The 21,280-nt window shown below is 37.7% G+C and overlaps 2 protein-coding genes across 2 annotated transcripts; both read right to left on the bottom strand.

Moving 5' to 3' along the window:
- Positions 1–511: 511 nt before the first annotated feature.
- LOC103510375 (CTL-like protein 2) lies at positions 512–16,111 on the bottom strand. Its single transcript, XM_008475028.3, has 2 exons — positions 15,993–16,111; positions 512–2,266 (listed from the first exon to the last, which is right to left on the bottom strand). The coding sequence occupies exon 2, from the start codon at positions 2,147–2,149 to the stop codon at positions 512–514; it is 1,638 nt and encodes a 545-aa protein (XP_008473250.1). The 5' UTR covers positions 2,150–2,266; positions 15,993–16,111.
- LOC103510376 (CTL-like protein 2) lies at positions 11,716–12,138 on the bottom strand. Its single transcript, XM_008475029.1, has one exon. The coding sequence runs from the start codon at positions 12,136–12,138 to the stop codon at positions 11,716–11,718; it is 423 nt and encodes a 140-aa protein (XP_008473251.1).
- Positions 16,112–21,280: the final 5,169 nt, after the last annotated feature.

Raw genomic sequence — 21,280 nt, forward strand, 5'->3', positions numbered from 1 at the left:
CTCTTTCAATCTCACTCCGTCTCTCTCTCTCACTCCCAAATCCCATGCACTCTCTCTCTCTTTGTCTTTCTCTTGTTACTAGCTCTGTCTTTCATTCTAGCTTTTTTTTCTCTCTCTCCTTCTTCAGAATTTTCTCCATCTCTGTCTCACTCCTAGTCCCGTCCTCTGAAATACCTATACATAATGAGGCAGGTATTGGTAGGTACCTATTATTATATACATTCTGAAATATGTAGCTATGTATGGGTACATAGATAGATAGAGATCGATATAGGTATGTATGTGGGGTAGGTATAGGTCATAGAGATGAAGAGGGAGAGAGAAAGAAAACCGGGACGGTCACCAATCCAATTTTCAAATACTTACTACGTTGCTTAACCCCAGTGATTAGTAGAAAAATAGAGAGGTCCATCGTCCATCACATTACTTTGGTAATAGAAAGTACCTACAAAATATGAATGATGTAGCCAGCCTAGTTAGCTTAGTTGGTAGTGCGTCTGCCTTGTAAGCGCTAGGCCGCGGGTTCGATAATGTATTCGAGAAGAAAGCGAATGAATTTGCAAATAGATATGATGAGGGAACCGAACGCCACAGTACCCAAGTGATAACGAATAGTACGGAACACAGCAGTAGTGACAGTAAAGAATGGAACATCACGCTTCTTAGCAGTCCAGTACCAAGTGGCAAATGTTCCTGCTAGAATCATCTCGGACAAGGCCATCACAAATGAGGAAGCCCAGAAGTAAGCGAAAATATTGAACAAAAATAGGTAAGTAACAAAGTTGTTGGGAGTTTTGTTGAAAAACTTACAGGACGCTATAGAACAAGACATATTGGGATTAGATACAGAATGACACATGTCATACCATTTGTTGGGTGTACACCATTGCCCATCATGTGTGTAATAATTATTCTGACAAATGCATTGGCTATCATTGGCAAGTCCCACCACTTTGTAGATGGAATCTCCCAACGTGTACAGATAAACACCTATCAGAACAGACCAGACGATCACAATGAGGTGTAGAGTCCATGGGAACACGGGAAATATCAAGCTAGACTTGATGGAAGAAATGCATATACTGGCCTCACCTATAAGAGCGATAGCAAGTCTGATACGCGCTCGTAGGAACAAAACAACCAGTAACAAGATAACAAAGACTATACTACATACAATCGCACTATAAAACCAGGTGTTTCTATCACTGAGTAGCTCTTTAATCTTATCCTGGATAAAGTGAGTATCCCGAAATTTCAAGATCAAATCAAAATGCTCATCTTCTACTGAAGGCTTTGGTTCTTCCATGGTTTTGTACTTCATATACGAGAAATAAGCACCATAACCCAATAACACTAACAAGGCCAAAATAGAAAGCCAGACAAGAATGAAAGACACACATCGAAGCAGCAGAATATACACCAGACTAACAACTATGGCGATTGCAATGCCACCCAACAGATAGTAACGTATCTTGTACAACTCTTCCATGACTATCTTACTGATATATTGCGCACTCGTTACAAACTCAATAACTTTGCTGCCGTTAGTAAGTTGCGTAAGATCAACATTATTCTCACGCAGGATTTTCCCGGCGGCGCTGATTTCCTTCAGTGATGGAATGCATCTTCGGTAGAATGGTTTCATGGCGATGTAATATTTAGCACAGAGTTGTTTGTCCAATGCGTCTTTGAGGCTCTGTTTACTGTTGATAGTGGAGGCAATATCATCGTGTCTACAGATGAGTTTCCTTCTGACTAGAGCCCAATCAATAGGTTGAGCAGAGTTCAACACTTCCACAGCGGCCCAACTTGTATCAGGACAAGAGGCCACGCATACATGAGGCGTCTTGCAACCGTCCAACACAGCTTTAGGGTCCAAACACTCGGTCAGATCGAAGAAGAACAGATTTGGTTTTCCCTTGTCCGTCCCATCCAAGCCACAGACGTGGTTATCTGAGTCACTAGGCAGGATGAACTTTTCAGGATCTCCATTCCTGTAGGCAAAGTAGGCAACGCCACCCCAAGCAATCAGGAACACAATGAACAGGAGAAGACAGCAGACATCAGTACAGGAGCGATGCTTCAGTGGACCTTTGAATGAGGGGTCGAACTCGAACTTGTGGCTCAACCTGTCCTCACGAGGTGCCATAGCGTCCTCTTACAATAGTAGTATCAGCTCATCAGTAAAGTATAAAAATATCACAGACTGTCAATAGGCATCAACAATTAGATCACTAATGCTAGATTTTCATCTAAATTTTATGTTCTGAAAGCAATGAAAATGGTTCTTTATTATTTATTTATTTAAAAACCCTGTTTAAGATTAAAAATTCTATTAATATTAATTTTTTGTTATAAGTTAACACTAAGGAATTATTATTATTATTATTATTATTATTATTATTATTATTATTATTATTATTATTATTATTATTATTATTTTTTTTTTTTTTTTTTTTTAGTGCAATGACAAGGTCAAAATATGGCATTGACTGATAAGAGAGAAGCAAGCTCATGGTGACTGCTCTCTTGATACTGACCTACATGGCTCTAGTCCTAAATAACGACCTATAGCTCTCATAATGTCTAATACTATTCTATTCTATTCTACCTATTCTATTCTCAAATTCTCATGATGGCTATTATTCTATACTATTCCTTGTCTATTATTCTATACTATTCCTTGTCTATTATTATTCTATACTATTCCTATTCTATTAATGACTTTTCGCATGTCTCCTACTGTGTCATGCTGTCAGCCAAACTGAACTTGGCATTGTAGCATTGTACTCTGTATCCTTCGGTCATGAACGAATGATTTGTGTTGTATTTGTAGTTATTGTAGGTATCAATGTAAATCCCAAATCTACGTAGAATGAACGTATTGGGTACTTCTACTTCGTACGTACAAGATGCCTTCCGTACTTCAGAGAGCATCACACTAATCACATTGAAAGTTCCAGGTTTAATTTGTGCAAGGATCCATTCCATTTCATGAGAAAATGAACCTGAAGAAAGTAGCATTCAGAGAAGAAACCAAAATGTATAGATCATCCCTGAAAGGAATTCAGCTAAAAATAGCAGCAAAGTTAAGAAGTAGTACATATTTAGAATTTGGGAAAATTTTACTAAATGAAGCCCAAAAATTAAGCAGCAAATTTCCATTATGCGCTGGAGATGTTTTGGGTAGGTACCTATACTATACGGGTATGCCAAATTTCATCAAAATCGGACTTATCGCAGAACAAATACTCATAACAAACCAAAATGATATGTGATAGCTATATTCTTCTTCTTCTTCTTCTTCTTCTTCTTCTTCTTCTTCTTCTTCTTCTTCTTCTTCTTCTTCTTCTTCTTCTTTCTATAACTGCAGTAACGTTTGGCAACCATGGGTTACGATGACGCCAGAATGAATAAATTAATGGTAATTATTTAGTAGTGTGGCGAAGAATATTGATGTAAATGTATTTAGGTATGCACTACATCTATTAATAAATACATGTAGGTAAGATCATACAATGCCTAACTTACGAAGATCAGAAAAGTAACAAAAAATAATAAAACGATTTACGAAATCACAATACATTTTATTTTTTATAGAACATCTGACACAATATTATTCATATTTATATTTAGCATTTTTAACAAAATAACTATTTATTCGGTATGTTAATATTGTACTAACAATAAAGCAACTAAAACTAAGATATAAGATAGGTGGGTATCAAATTAACTAGATCAATCGGAAGACCACAAGGACTTGTAACAACAAGACTACAATCTGACGGAGATAATATCACATATACCTAAATAGAAAATTTATAAAAATTAAAATAACATAGGTACAAAATAAAAAGGTATACACATAATATATCTAATATGAACATGAAAAAATTAATTAACGTTTGGCAAGAAACTTTGAACAACAATACATAACTTTGGAATAATGTAATAATAACATCTATCATAGGTAGGTACCTACCTAAAAGATAGTTCTCTAAACGGAGGTAGTTTAAATAAATAAACACTCATAGTAAAATTATAAACATTGATAAAAAGTCCAACAAAATTACAAAAGTTTGGCAAACTGGCAATAAACTACTCATAGTATTACTTCGGATTCTTCGGAACGAAGACTTTGGATCATAATGATGTTGAAAACCAATCTCCAACTGTCGTAATAACTTTCATTATCAGAACAGTGAGTCAATGTAAATTTCACAATAACGAGAAAACATATTTACACGTATTATTATAGGTAGGTACAATTATAGTAACACAGAAATCCACGCTATTCATGATCCACCACCTTTCTCTTGGTTAGAAGTTTCATCAGTCTCTTGGACATAAAGTATTCCTTTACTTCCGAACGAAGACTTTGGATCATAATTATAATGATGTTGAAAACCAATCTCCAACTGTCGTAATAACTTTCATTATCAGAACAGTGAGTCAATGTAAATTTCACAATAAAGAGAAAACATATTTACACGTATTATTATAGGTAGGTACAATAATAGTAACATTAGTAACACAGAAATCCACGCTATTCATGATCCACCACCTTTCTCTTGGTTAGAAGTTTCATCAGTCTCTTGGACATAAAGTATTCCTTGAAGTACGCTTGACTTCTTATGGACTCCGTGTTACACACTTTTGTGTATGCAATATGCAGTGGACAACCCACTGGCCAGTCTGGTGACCATCTATGTACATCACTGATTGGAGTGATTGGTCCAATATAAATAATTTCCTTTGTTAGCTTTTTCCTTCGTTTTAGTATACTTTCCTCTAGCTCGTTGTCATATGCAATCTAGTTGTTACATCTTTTGGTTAGCTTACATTGCATATTGTTATCTAGCTGATGTTACATCTTTTGGTTAGCTTAAACATTGCATATTGTTATCTAGCTGATGTTACACCTTTTGGTTAGCTTAAACATTGCATATTGTTATCTAGCTGATGTTACATCTTTTGGTCAGCTTAAACATTGCATATTGTTATCTAGCTGATGTTACATCTTTTGGTTAGCTTAAACATTGCATATTGTTATCTAGCTGATGTTACACCTTTTGGTTAGCTTAAACATTGCATATTGTTATCTAGCTGATGTTACATCTTTTGGTTAGCTTAAACATTGGACTTTTCAAGCAAGATCTTAACAGCCTAACCCTAACCATTGGACTGTGAAAGGCATAAACTTGTCACTCATAATCATTTATTACACTTCGTTCAAGCATTACACTGATGGTAAGATAGCATCATACATATGGACTGTATTTACATCTAAATTAACAACAATTAGAAGACTCCCATGAACAACGGGCGAGTTAATAGAACTGACTTAATTAACATGAACAGCCTAACCCTTAACACATGATATCATGCAAGGGTCAGAGGCAACGTGCAGTGGAGACCAAGAAGCTATTGTTTCCAATGTGTTACCACGTTTGCTTCCTAAAGCTATGTCTGTGTCCACCATATCGTAAGTATAGTTGATGGCCGTCGATCGATGAGGTGAATCTACTCGTATCTTGTCGAGGCAGTGTGGACGGTTTCAACAGACGTCGATTGCAAGCTATTGTTTCCAATGTGTTACCACGTTTGCTTCCTAAAGCTGTGTTTGTGTCCACCATAAGTATAGTTGATGGCCGTCGATCGATGAGGTGAATCTACTCGTATCTTGTCGAGGCAGTGTGGACGGTTTCAACAGACGTCGATTGACGGCCGTCGACTATGTGTGGACACAGTTTAAGGTGCGTCTTCAGTCGATTCAAGTCGAAAGTTCTAGGGTTAGGCAATCTCATTGGTTAATTTCAAACTTTGATTGCTTGATTGAGGAGTTAAATTTAAACCAAGTTAATAAACCCAAGTTTCGATCCTGCCCATAAGTCTTACATTCACCTCACCCACCTTGAGTGGGGCCAGGAAAAGCCAGCAACACAGGATAGCTCGGATCTGGATGGCAAATGGTCACCCATCCTTATACCCAAGCACGCGCAACGTTGCTTAACTTCGGTGATTCATTGGGAACTGCTGCTTTCAACGTGCTATCGCCACAGACATAAATGTTACCAAGAGCGGTTTACACCGGACTTTCCTCAACATTGTGTAAATAGTACCACTAGCTGACTCTGCCTCACCCACCTTGAGTGGGGCCGGGAAAAGCCAGCAACACACGATAGCTCGGATCTGGATGGCAAATGGTCACCCATCCTTATACCGAAGCACGCGCAACGTTGCTTAACTTCGGTGATTCATTGGGAACTGCTGCTTTCAATCTGCTATCGCCACAGACATAAATGTTACCAAGAGCGGTTTACACCGGACTTTCCTCAACATTGTGTAAATAGTACCACTAGCTGACTCTGCTACCAAAGCTATTTCGCAAAGGAGCAGTAAATAGTTTATCGATAGTGACGGGGGGGCACCTACTTACCTACCAGGGGGTCTCCGGGAGCACTGAAGTTACCTACCAGTGGGCGCTTAAGTTACAGCTCGCGTGCCCAAGTCTCATTAACACAAGGAGCAAAACTATATGAATAAACATTATCTTCTTATCAAATAGGAAGCACAGAGTTGTGCTTCTAATGGAAGTATGCAGAACTTTCTCTCTCTCTCTCTCTCTCTCTCTCCCACTCTCTCTGTTAACTTGAATGAAAACGTTGAATTGATTGGTTGGTTTCTCCAGATAAAGTCAAACTATTAACCTTTAGGTAGAAGTCTATGCGACGTTGCCAAAACTTAAACATAGGTCTGTTTATCCGTGGTGACTGTGGTGACAAATGTGCACATTTGGCAACATTTTCCCATTCCATCCTATACATTATATCCCAGAAGTCCTGGGCGGGACCCCTTTATCTTTTGAACGGTTAGAAATTTTTGAATTCTGATAGATCTTAAGCTTCAAAAATTCCTAACCGTTCAAAAGATAAAGGGATATCGCACAGAACTTCTAGGATATACTGTACATTTGGACTTGGACATGGAGATCTAGATAAAAGACTCATCATAATATGGCAAAGGCACATTTTTCCCTTAACTGACTTCTTTCACAATTTGGACAATACTCGTAGGTCCATTAAATAGGCCATTACTATTACCTATACGTTCACAAACCAATTCTATTAAGTGTCGTAAAATTGATTACAAGGCAAGTACAAGTAATTAACCACAAACAACCCTATGGTTATCATATCAGTCTCGTCTTTCAACAACTTTCCATCCTGAAACTCGATATGGGAACAGACAAGTCAAGCGAGCTCAACATTCATAATGGTCACCCAGCACTTTAAAAACCCTAAATATAGAAAGAAAACAGAAACACAATATCAACTAAGAAGACAAGACTTTTCTTCTCGTCTAGTTCTAGATCCAGAGCTTTTCTGAGTAACTCAAACAGTCCGTTGAACTAGGTACTTTAATTAATTAATTTTGTTCATATCATCTTGATGGTATCATGTTACAGGTAAGTTAATACGAACTGTGTTATTAAACCCATGAAATACTCGAGACCTTGTTCAGACTGCGGGGGAGGGACTTTTTAGTCTCGTTCGAGCAGGATAAACCAGGTATATTTAATTCTATTGTATTGGATTCTATTCTATTCTATTCTATTCTATTCTATGCTATTTTATTCCACCTACGCTCTCGTTAATTTGATTATTTTCTCTTGGTGTGTTCCAGGTAAGGTCTCTTCACTTGTTAGAAGTTCATTGTATCTAGGTACGAGTATCTACGAATTGGTATGATCTATATAAATAACTAGTGGTTGACCCGTCCTTTCTACGGGACCACCACCACACACAAACGCATCCCCCCACACACACCACACCCATCACACACCCACCGCCACACAATATTAACTGTTAAATTTGTGAAGAAGGAAAGGAGGGAGAGGGAAGGAAAGAAGAGGAGGGAAGGGGAGACGAGAGAACAGAACAGAGGGGACTGAGAGTGAAGAGGAGAAGAGGAAAAGGAAAAAAAAGAGGAGAGAGAAGTTAAAGAAAGAGGAAGAGAGGGGGAAAATGAAAGACGGATGAGAGGAGAGAGAGAGAGAGAGAGAGAGAGAGAGAGAAGAGAATTAAAACAATGAGAAAAGAGGGAGAGAAGGAAAGGGAGGAGAGAGTTGGGTACTGAGGGGGTGAAGGGATGGATGAGAAGAAAAGTAGAGACAAGGAAAGGATAAAAAAAAAGGAAAGAAGCGAGAAAAATTGGGGGTAAGAGGGAATGTTTTTTTTTTTTTAAATAAATTATGGGCAGGGAGCTTCGCGTCGGGCAGAGGGAGGGGTTTGCGGTTTTCGTATTGGAAATAAACTCGGTTTGATCTTTGTGACCTCGAAGAAAAGTTTTCTATTTCTAGGTTTAATTGAGTGAGTTGAACGTGAGTCAATATTTGTTTAGCTTACCGAATGTAAACCAACCTAATTGAGATTGACCCATAAAAATTCAAATTTTGTTTAACTGACAAAAACCTGGTTAATTTTGGTAAGATACTAAAACTAAACTTTTCGACTAAATCCTCTTTAGGGCTGATTTTAGGTCCCATTTAGTTAGGCTGGTGTTTCGTATTTTCCTTTAGAAGGTTTTTCCTTGAAGTAGGTCATAACTTTTATGAAGTGCGAAATACAAAGTAGGAAGTTATTTCTGGATCATGGGCCAGATCAATAACTATGTTATTACAAGGGATTGACCCATAAAAATTCAAATTTTGTTTAACTGACGAAAACCTGGTTAATTTTGGTAAGATACTAAAACTAAACTTTTCGACTAAATCCTCTTCAGGGCTGATTTTAGGTCCCATTTAGTTAGGCTGTTGTTTCGTATTTTCCTTTAGAAGGTTTTTCCTTGAAGTAGGTCATAACTTTTACGAAGTGCGAAATGCAAAGTGGGAAGTTATTTCTGGATCATGGGCCAGATCAATAACTATATTATTACAAGGTTAGGGTAGGTCGGGGCAACTGACAAGTGGTCATTTAGGTCAAGCTATTTGTAATAGCTTGACCTACAAAAATTCACCTCCAATGTCAACCCATAAATTCTACCTTGATTAGACAGTGGGACGTAGGGTCTTTTCAGACCTATTCGAGTAGTAGGTATAAACAAAACTCACTCTCTATTGTTCCCTAACCCCTATATCGTAAGCACAGCTGTCACCGCTTACTTCTTTCAGAGTATTGTGTTTGGATCTCGCACTGGTTATAATAAAAATAGAAATGATAATAATAATTATGATAATAGAAATAATAATAATCATAATAATAGAAATAATAATAATACCCCTCCCCGTGCTACTGAAACCCTGAACGCTTAGGGTGAAATGCATTCATCTCGGTACAACATAATATCAGGAACTGGAAGGGTGAAAGTAAAACACACCATTCCTTCTAGTATGACATAGAATGAGATACAGTGTTGCCGAAATTTACCACTCGGAGAAGAGAATGATGTCTTGTTTATCCTGCAGTCCTGCTCGAATGGGACAGAAAAGTCCTTTACCCCGGCAGTCTAAACACGGGCTCGTGTAGACATTAGTAGTTCGATTAACAAAGAAGTTGCCCAGGAAAAAGGGCCTCACAGTCCTACAATATCTCTAAAGCCCACAGATCGGGCCTAAAAATGACTGAACAAATTTCCCTTGTGCGAGATGTACATTTCTGCCAAATACGATCCTACTTAAGTTTGTCAAGTTTCGTCAAAATTGGACCAAGCGTTTGAGATTTATGATGGAACAAACAGAATAGATACAGACAAGCTAAAGGAAGTAAAAATCTTTGACATTACCTCGTTTCATCTATTAACCCCTTTTAAAAGGGAATAAAACATAATCCGGAAAGCTGGCAACAGCGCCCCCACCCCCTTGCCCCCATTTTTGTCAATAAAACCCCCCCACATGTCCCAGTTCATGGCTCTAGTCCTAAATAACGACCTATAGCTATAGCTCTCATAATGTCTACCTACTATTCTATTCTATTCTCAAATTCTCATGTCTATTATTCTATACTATTCCTTGTCTATTATTATTGTCTATTATTCTATACTATTCCTATTCTATTAAGACTTTTCGCATGTCTCCTACTGTGTCATGCTGTCAGCCAAACTGAACTTGGTATTGTAGCATTGTACTCTGTATCCTTCGGCCATGAACGAATGATTTGTGTTGTATTTATAGTTATTGTAGGTATCAATGTAAATCCCAAATCTACGTAGAATGAACGTATTGGGTACTTCTACTTCGTACGTACAAGATGGCTTCCGTACTTCAGAGAGCATCACACTAATCACATTGAAAGTTCCGGGTTTAATTTGTGCAAGGATCCATTCCATTTCATGAGAAAATGAACCTGAAGAAAGTAGCATTCAGAGAAGAAACCAAATTGTATAGATCATCCCTGAAAGGAATTCAGCTAAAAAGAAGAAGTTAAGAAGTAGGTACATATTTAGAATTTGGGAAAATTTTACGAAATGAAGCCCAAAAATTAAGCAGCAAATTTCCATTATGCGCTGGAGATGTTTTGGGTAGGTACCTATACTATACGGGTATGCCAAATTATTTTCATCAAAATCGGACTTATCGCAGAACAAATATACAAACCAAAATGATATATGATAGCTATACCTTGGCAATGGACAACGGACATAATTGTTTTTTTTTCTTCTTCTTCTTCTTCTTCTTCTTCTTCTTCTTCTTCTTCTTCTTCTTCTTCTTCTTCTTCTTTCTATAACTGCAGTAACGTTTGGCAACCATGGGTTACGATGACGCCAGAATGAATAAATTAATGGTAATTATTTAGTAGTGTGGCGAAGAATATTGATGTAAATGTATTTAGGTATGCACTACATCTATTAATAAATACATGTAGGTAAGATCATACAATGCCTAACTTACGAAGATCAGAAAAGTAACAAAAAATAATAAAACGATTTACGAAATCACAATACATTTTATTTTTTATAGAACATCTGACATTCATATTTATATTTTGCATTTTTAACAAAATAACTATTTATTCGGTATGTTAATATTGTACTAACAATAAAGCAACTAAAACTAAGATATAAGATAGGTGGGTATCAAATTAACTAGATCAATCGGAAGACCACAACAACAAGACTACAATCTGACGGAGATAATATCACATATACCTAAATAGAAAATTTATAAAAATTAAAATAACATAGGTACAAAATAAAAAGGTATACACATAATATATCTAATATGAACATGAAAAAATTAATTAACGTTTGGCAAGAAACTTTGAACAACAATACATAACTTTGGAATAATGTAATAATAACATCTATCATAGGTAGGTATAACGTTTGGCAAGAAACTTTGAACAACAATACATAACTTTGGAATAATGTAATAATAACATCTATCATAGGTAGGTACCTACCTAAAAGATAGTTCTCTAAACGGAGGTAGTTTAAATAAATAAACACTCATAGTAAAATTATAAACATTAATAAAAAGTCCAACAAAAGTTTGGCAAACTGGCAATAAACTACTCATAGTAGATATGTACTTATTACTTCGGAACGAAGACTTTGAATCATAATGATAATGATGTTGAAAACCAATCTCCAACTGTCGTAATAACTTTCATTATCAGAGAAGAACAGTGAGTCAATGTAAATTTCACATTACCGAGAAAACATATTTACACGTATTATATATAGGTAGGTACAATAATAGTAACACAGAAATCCACGCTATTCGTGATCCACCACCTTTCTCTTGGTTAGAAGTTTCATCAGTCTCTTGGACATAAAGTATTCCTGAGAGCCATCATTCCTTTCGCAATCTTCAAGGAAACATAGGAACAATGTATCAATGGCCATGGAATAGACACGGAAGAATGTGGATGAGATCAAAAACGTAGCAACACCAAGGATGGCCACGGGGAACCAGGGGTACTCCAATATAAAGGATTTCTTGGTATCAAAATCAATGACAGGACGGAAGAAGATATAGTAAGCACCCGCAGAAACACCAGCAGTGAGAAGAACCTTGCCGAGGAACAATAGAAGATCAGCCACCTTGTCTACAACCACAGTTCTTACTGCGTTTCGTATCAACAGACTGAAAGCATCTTTGGCAGATTTGCAGAAGTTACCGCCATGTATGGCACACATGATATAAGCGTTCTTATGGGAGCTGACCAGTGAAAGAAAGCTATTTATCATTTCAGCAAATCTTCATTTTTGACGAAATCAACAAAATGAGGTTGAGTTCAAGAAGATGCGACACACGCGTAACAGCACCGAGCCCGCGCAAGCATACGGCAGATTGTTGGACCTAGCATGGCGAGAAAGAAACGTGTCGGGACATACATCACCGCAACCGCGCCAGCACTGTCGTGGTGCGGTGGTGTGTCCAATTGTCCATACACCTTGTTCAAATGCCTTGTTTTTCTTTCTCGCCGTAGCACTTCCAACACTCGGCCGTATGTTGGTGCGGGCTCGGTGCGGTGATGTGCCCCGAGTCCCTAACTTTAGCCAGTAACACGTGATGTGCCCAGACCAGTATCCGAATTAGCTCAATTTTAACATTTTCAACGCACTCGAGAAATTATTCCCGTCTATTCTCAACAACTTAACTCACGCTAATTATTCGGTATATTCTGAACTAGTACCAGCATTTTTATCAAGTGTAACTCTTTCTGTCGGCCCGCCCCAGGTTATCATGCCTCACATCAGCAACCGCGACCTCTGTTTGTACAGCTCCAACATGTGAGAATAAAGTCCATTTTGTGATAGGTAGCAAACTTGTGAAAACATGTGAACCTCATAATCGAGACGGTAAAATATTTGGACTCGAATTTAGTTATTTTACATTCTGTAGAAATCGAACCCAAAACCTAATAGCTAGGACACGGTAGAATTCACTAGCAAAGATTTGGTAGAGGAAAGCCTCAGACATTACACACTTATCTCATACTAAAAGCTGAAAAGGGATGGTTCCATTAGCTTGAGACCAAATTTCGGACTCAAATCTAGATGTACCCAAGGGGGCTTGTCCTGTACAATGGCTCCCTCCCATAAACTAACCATCCCAGGATTTAAATCCTCTATCATTCCAAAGAAGACATCATCTACTAAAAAACAAAGATAGAATGAACAGGTAAGAGGTAATAATTGAACGTTGAATACTAACTAAAAATAACATGCATTCGTATGTTGATAGTTAATATTCAGTATTCACTACAACATGATGAGTTATGATTTATGATGAACACATGGGAAAATGCATACTAGATGCTAGGAATAGGAAGGAACAGAGGAAGAATTAAGGCAGTTTAGTGGAATTTCGTACCTATGTACCTAATGCTGTCTTTGGGAATCTCAAAATTACAGATCCCTTAGGAATATTAGGATGTCTTCAAGATGGCAGCAACTCATGATACACTCTGTATACAATGTTATCCAATGGAATCAGCCGGTATGCAATATTAATGGAATCAGCCGAGTTATCTTATCATGTGTTGCCAATTTTCCACTAACTAAAAATAACATGCATTCGTATGTTAATAGGTAATATTCAATATTCACTACAACATGATGAGTTATGAGTTATGATTTATGATAAACACATGGGAAAATACATACTAGATGCTAGGAAATAGGAAGGAACAGAGGAAGAATTAAGGCAGTTTAGTGGAATTTGGTATTTCGTATGTACCTAATGCTGTCTTTGGGAATCTCAAGATTGCAGATGCCTTAGGAATATTAGGATGTCTTCAAGATGGCAGCAACTCATGATACACTCTGTATACAATGTCATCCAATGGAATTAGCCGGTATGCAATATTAATGGAATCAGCCGAGTTATCTTATCATGTGTTGCCAAGACTAGACGATACTCTCCTACATTATGTACACATCCTTCTAACATATCAAGGGACCGGAGACCTGCGCCTTTTACGTCTATTTTGACACTTGTAAAGTGTTGAGTTCCTGTGATAGATGTATGTGTAAATGTAGGATTGGTAGGGGTCTCCAACATGGGACATGGGACAGGCTCTGGTAAGTATGAACAGTATAAGGAGGATCATATTGTTTGTGAAACCCTTTTGTCAAGACTGCGATTCGGGGGATCTTTTGTGATATTTACTTTTTTACGAGACCATTTTTGAGTTATATCCGTGTCGTGTCACCGACTTTCTAGACGAATTTTCTTTGGAAATTGATCTTCATCAATAGTTTTTTTGGGGGCTTTGAACACTCTGAAGTTTAAGGGTTCTCAGATCATCTATGTAATTTGTCAGCGATGGCCTCTTTACCAAGTCCACCGAACTTTTGCCCTGATGGGGACCACCTCATGTACGGCCCTGCTGTTGGCACGCTTGATTAAAACAAGTTATCTGACAAAGATCCGTACTGTTGTATAATAGGTAGGTACTTTAATATGATTAGTGAGTTGGTATGACCTTGAATTATTGCATCCTCAGGGGTTGATCTGCGAAGTGTGATACCTACCTACCTATATGTATAACATGAAATCCCTACCTCAGTAGATAGGTGTAGGTATTTCATAATGAAATCTCAATACATATCTTGAATTACGAAGACAAATTAAAGTAAGGAGTTGATAGATAACCTTTTAGATGTTCTAATGAAAGAGGTGAAAAAGAATATCTAAAATCTCATTTTTTAAACAAACTTAACCGTTTTTACAAGTATTTCCGTAGATAAACTCCATAGTAGAGCATGGTAGAGTTGGTAGGTATATGAGTACAGACCTACTTTCACTACATACTTTATTTATTAGGTACATAGGTAAGTAGTGTACCTACTGTGTCTGAGCAGTGTGTTTTACGTGCGTATATCTATTCGGGGGATCTTTTGTGATATTTACTTTTTTACGAGACCATTTTTGAGTTATATCCGTGTCGTGTCACCGACTTTCTAGACGAATTTTCTTTGGAAATTGATCTTCATCAATAGTTTTTTTGGGGGCTTTGAACACTCTGAAGTTTAAGGGTTCTCAGATCATCTATGTAATTTGTCAGCGATGGCCTCTTTACCAAGTCCACCGAACTTTTGCCCTGATGGGGACCACCTCATGTACGGCCCTGCTGTTGGCACGCTTGATTAAAACAAGTTATCTGACAAAGATCAGTACTGTTGTATAATAGGTAGGTACTTTAATATGATTAGTGAGTTGGTATGACCTTGAATTATTGCATCCTCAGGGGTTGATCTGATTTTGGTTTGGAAGTGATACCTATAGGTATGTATAACATGAAATCCCTACCTCAGTAGATAGGTGTAGGTATTTCATAATGAAATCTCAATACATACATATCTTGAATTACGAAGACAAATTAAAGTAAGGGTTGATAGATAACCTTTTAGATGTTCTAATGAAAGAGGTGAAAAACAATATCTAAAATCTCATTTTTTAAACAAACTTAACCGTTTTTACAAGTATTTTCGTAGATAAACTCCATAGTAGAGCATGGTAGAGTTGGTAGGTAGGTATATGAGTACAGACCTACTTTCACTACATAGGTACCTACTTTGTTTATTAGGTACTTAGGTACATAGGTAAGTAGTGTACCTACTGTGTCTGAGCAGTGTGTTTTACGTGCGTATATCTTGTTAATTATTAATTTAGCAATATTAAATACCAGTACCTACCAGTAGGTACCTGAATTACCTCCAGATTAAGAAGAAATATCTAAACGAAAAAGCTAGGATATAGGTTAATCCTTATTAGATAGACTGGCAGACCCAAGTTAGAATAGGCATTTATTTATATATTTTAATTTGGATGATTTTACTCAAATAGGTAGGTACATCCAATATAGGCAATTTGTTTAAAATAATGTTGTTATGATCACGGTAAGTATTATTTATTAGGGCAGCTACTACATGGGATTAATTAATTCTGTTTTAGATTATTCATAACACTGTGTCTAGGTAGGTAATTGACGTAAATGTGTATTTATCTATTTATTTTACAGTTACGGAGGTTCGGTACGTACGGCACAAAAAATTGGTAATAAAATTTAATTAAACTTAAAAATAATAAAATCGCCACGACGAGATCCTAGCACTGTGCTTAATTACACTGAACTGATAAAAAATTATTAGATAAGAAGAGAAGAAACGCAAGTGACAACGTAACTAATGAAGAGGTGGTAAATTAAATATGAATGAGTCAGAACAGAAGTCAGGGTCAATCTGAATGGAACAATAAAACACATGTGAGGTACACGAACTACACGAAGACATTAAAACGAATTTCGTTGAAATTATGGAATATTAACAAGAATCGGTTAAAAATAAATCACACACAATAAACACCAAGAAATCCGACGTACCGAGAGAAACGACATTGACTGTAAACAACTCAACATCAACACTGATAATGGAACAGCAGTACGGCCGAGTATAACTGTACCATGTACCAATCGTCGGTAACAAAGAAAAACCTGAACAAAGAATGGAGTGACGCAACGCTTGGATGGAAAAGGTTGATAGTACCATGACAAACGCTTCCGGAGAGATGTCAATACACGCGACAAGCGCAGAAATGCAATTAAGGGAGAAAGGTTCTTGACCTGATGAGATTTGAAAGAGGTTTGAACTTCGACAAGTGTCGAGAAAGAAATTCTCCGTGGAAAGACAACCTGAAAGACTGTAAGGAAACACTGGCTCTCTATTTACCTACCTACATACCGAAGAGTCTGGTTGGGGATCTACAATTCTGCAGCAAGAAGTAGACTCACAAACCCGAGGTAGGTAACCAGCTTAGATTCAATTTGACGCTTTTCCAATGCATTTAGTTGGTCGGTCTCTTTACCTCCCATCATATGGGAACTCTCTAGCGGACCTTTGGGAGTAGAAAGAGTATAAAATGACCTTGTTTATTTTACTAGGGCAGAAGTCAGAACTGAAAATCCCTTCCGTCAATTAACTGGAAGTCCCAAGTCCCGATGGTCGTCACGAAGGTTCCTGGAATTCTCTGAAGTCAAAGAATCTCTGTTCTTTCTTCTACTTCTTTTGTCTTTCAAATTTTCAAGAACCCAGGGTTGTGCATTTGTACGAAGTTTTGGCCACCTGAAGTCTAGTCTGATCTGTACTAATTGCTAGTTCCACTCTTGTTGTTTTATCTGGCAAGCCTAGGTTGTCTAGGTCAGCTAGGTCCTCTTTGACAGGTAGAGAGGTACCTGAACTATCAAGATTTCTATGGTCTTCTTGCCTATTCTCCTTTTATGCTTAGGAGGTGCTATGCTATGTATTTGATTTCAATAAAGTTCAAGTTCCTGCTACCAAGCTTCGCTCCTTGTTGATCTTTCTCTCTATCGATGTTATTGTTCCTTGTTAACTTTCTTGGAATTTTTCTCATTCTCTTCTTCCTTTATGCCGAATTCAAGAGCGTTACTTTGTACTTTTCTCATTTTTTTGAGCCCAAATTTCGTCTGAAAAATCTCGCTCTTCAGGAATCTGGGATTCGAACTAGCAACTTCGTTAAGGGGACTTGATGGCTACTACTGAAACCCTGAACCAGAGCCTGGTACTGGTAGTTGGATGCGTATGACTAGAAATAGAAAGTACACTACGATTGTTAAATACGGATTTGTTCAAGGTAACATTAATCAAGAGTTTAACACTGCATTTATGATATACCTATGTACCTACCGAGTAAATTGCGATGGTCAAGCACTACCTGCCTCGGTAGCTGTGGTTAGGGCACTCGCCTGGTAATCGGGAGGTTGCTGATTCGTATCTCAATCCGAACGGATGTATGAAGCTGAGGCTAATGAATAATAATATTCCTCTGCTCATTTCTTTGAGAATTCAATCATAGCTCTCAGAGTTAGGTGGTAGAGTCTTCACATTATCCTGGGTTAGTGAACATCCCTTTTAGCCAATCAAAAGTTTCTATTATTTGACCCTGAATCAGAGGAGAGTCAATTCTCAATAGGTACTCTTTTCCATGTTTTACTGTTTCCGAAGTACTGGTGTAATACCAGATCCCAAGTATTTTTTTTTTTTTTTTTTTTTTAGTTACCAACATAGGTATATTTTGGGGGATCTTTTGTGATATTTACTTTTTTACGAGACCATTTATTTTTTGAGTTATATCCGTGTGGTGTCACCGACTTTCTAGACGAATTTTCTTTGGAAATTGATCTTCATCAATAGTTTTTGGGGGGCTTTGAACACTTTTAAGTTTAAGCGTTCTCAGATCATCTATGTAATTTGTCAGCGATGGCCTCTTTACAAAGTCCACCGAACTTTTGCCCTGATGGGGAGCACCTCATGTACGGCCCTGCTGTTGGCACGCTTGATTAAAACAAGTTATCTGACAAAGATCCGTACTGTTGTATAATAGGTAGGTACTTTAATATGATTAGTGAGTTGGTATGACCTTGAATTATTGCATCCTCAGGGGTTGATCTGATTTTGGTTTGGAAGTGATACCTATAGGTATGTATAACATGAAATCCCTACCTCAGTAGATAGGTGTAGGTATTTCATAATGAAATCTCAATACATACATATCTTGAATTACGAAGACAAATTAAAGTAAGGGTTGATAGATAACCTTTTAGATGTTCTAATGAAAGAGGTGAAAAACAATATCTAAAATCTCATTTTTTAAACAAACTTAACCGTTTTTACAAGTATTTTCGTAGATAAACTCCATAGTAGAGCATGGTAGAGTTGGTAGGTAGGTATATGAGTACAGACCTACTTTCACTACATAGGTACCTACTTTGTTTATTAGGTACTTAGGTACATAGGTAAGTAGTGTACCTACTGTGTCTGAGCAGTGTGTTTTACGTGCGTATATCTTGTTAATTATTAATTTAGCAATATTAAATACCAGTACCTACCAGTAGGTACCTGAATTACCTCCAGATTAAGAAGAAATATCTAAACGAAAAAGCTAGGATATAGGTTAATCCTTATTAGATAGACTGGCAGACCCAAGTTAGAATAGGCATTTATTTATATATTTTAATTTGGATGATTTTACTCAAATAGGTAGGTACATCCAATATAGGCAATTTGTTTAAAATAATGTTGTTATGATCACGGTAAGTATTATTTATTAGGGCAGCTACTACATGGGATTAAACGTATATCTTGTTAATTATTAATTTAGCAATATTAAATACCAGTACCAGTAGGTACCTGAATTACCTCCAGATTATGAAGAAATATCTAAGTGAAAAAGCTAGGATATAGGTTAATCCTTATTAGATAGACTGGCAGACCCAAGTTAGTATAGGCATTTATTTATAGGTATATTTTAATTCTCCGCGAAAAGGTCGGAAAAATTTGAAACGATGGGTTTTATACAACAGTATAGTACACACTCCGCGAAGAGATCGGAACAATAAACGGTAGGGAATAAAAGCACACTCCTCGAAAAGGTTATCAATAAATGAAGGAAAGTAAAAATTGGAAACGGCGAACTGAGAAGATAAATGCAAGGATTTTACGATGGTTTAGATTTTAGGTGCACGCGGGTTAAGGTGAAGGTTTTATGTACAAGTTATCGACACCACGTGATTCGCGACTAAACCGAGAGAAAATGTAAACAATAGGTAAACAAAGTAACAAACCAGGTAACGACCTCTTATCAAACGGACCGTCTAGTGATAACCGAATGAGAAAACGCGTGTAAATTTTAGACACGATCGGTACCAAATCGGAGATCTTGTTCTCGATATTTATTTTTAGACATTTAAAATTTTATAATTCCATTGAAAATATGATTTTCAACATTTATTCCTCTTTAAAAATGAGTCGTAAATCCCGTGTTTTCATATTGTTTACTTTAGTTTTCACAGAAACACACGATACAACCCAGTAGGTATTCAAGAAAACCAATAATAAACAAGTAAACAATTAGGTCGTAATGAAATTATAATAAATTAGCGAAATAAAAAGATAACTTTTTACACACACACATAAACAGATCAATAAAAAAACTTGCGAGAAAAAAATAAACTAGGAAGAGGGACACAAACACAAAAAATTCTCACAAAAATTCTCTTCGTTTTACATTAGGAACGGTAAGGGCCAAATAGGAAAGGATGAATAATCAGAAAACCAGATAAAAATCACATTTTTTCTTGATGTTCACGTACGGAAAAAAACACATTTTATCGGCCTCGGAAAGTGGAACTCAGTTGTAAAATAGAACACAATTTTTCATGGGAAAAAATATTTTTTTCAAAAAAGAATATAAAACATACAAAGGGGGAATAATTCACGTCGTATCGCGCGGTTCACAGCTGGCTTGTGACATACGAAGGTCTCGGTTCATCTGAGTTGACTGCCGAAACAGGAACGGAAAGTCCCGAACTACCCGCATCAGTGGGGGAGCATAGCTAGGGGTGCTGGGTGCACACTGTCCTTAGCTAGAAGTGCTGGGTGCACTCAGTCCTTGGCTAGGGGTGCTGGGAGCATAGCTAGGGGTGCCGGGTGCATAGCTAGGGGTGCTGGGAGCATAGCTAGGGGTGCCGGGTGCATAGCTAGGGGTGCTGGGAGCATAGCTAGGGGTGCCGGGTGCATAGCTAGGGGTGCTGGGAGCATAGCTAGGGGTGCCGGGTGCATAGCTAGGGGTGCTGGGAGCATAGCTAGGGGTGCCGGGTGCATAGCTAGGGGTGCTGGTGGGTGCACACAGTCCTTAGCTAGAAGTGCTGGTTGCACTCAGTCCTTGGCTAGGGGTGCTGGGTGCATAGCTAGGGGTGCTGGGTGCACACAGTCCTTAGCTAGAAGTGCTGGGTGCACTCAGTCCTTGGCTAGGGGTGCTGGGTGCACACAGTCCTTGGCGTGAGGAGCTTACGGGAGCGAAATCCTTGTGGAGATTCCTAAGCCGAGTTCAATTCAATGTAATCTTCGATTTTTACAAAATTTAAATTTCGGATTGACGTTGTGTCGCCTGCAACACGTCCAATCGTCCAAACTATAAACTTTTTCTTCGTCTCTGTACCAGAACCCTTGAATCTTACCCAGTTTACAAGGTTTCAATTGATGTCGATCGGTCAACTGTACCGAGAGGTAGACGCATATTTTGCGATTTCCTCTCATTCACCTTGACTGATCGACCCATGCCGAGTTCCCACCTTTAATCCCAAGTTTGATACGGCTAACTTAAGTCAGACAGAAACAGTCAGTCTATCTCCAATCCCAATATAATAGGTGATGCGTAAGATGCATTGGTGATTTGGTGGAGATGCTAGGTTGACGAGCTAGATAACTAGAAGATAGGACTATCCCATAAGGTCATTGCACTCATAATGCAGTA

The sequence above is a fragment of the Diaphorina citri genome, unplaced genomic scaffold, assembly GCF_000475195.1.
Source record: "Diaphorina citri unplaced genomic scaffold, Diaci psyllid genome assembly version 1.1 scaffold591, whole genome shotgun sequence".
Classification (NCBI taxonomy): domain Eukaryota; kingdom Metazoa; phylum Arthropoda; class Insecta; order Hemiptera; family Psyllidae; genus Diaphorina; species Diaphorina citri.

Coding starts and splice junctions, on each gene's coding strand:
- LOC103510376 (XM_008475029.1), bottom strand. CDS start 12,138: ATGTGTGCCATACATGGCGGTAACTTCTGCAAATCTGCCAAAGATGCT.
- LOC103510375 (XM_008475028.3), bottom strand. CDS start 2,149: ATGGCACCTCGTGAGGACAGGTTGAGCCACAAGTTCGAGTTCGACCCC.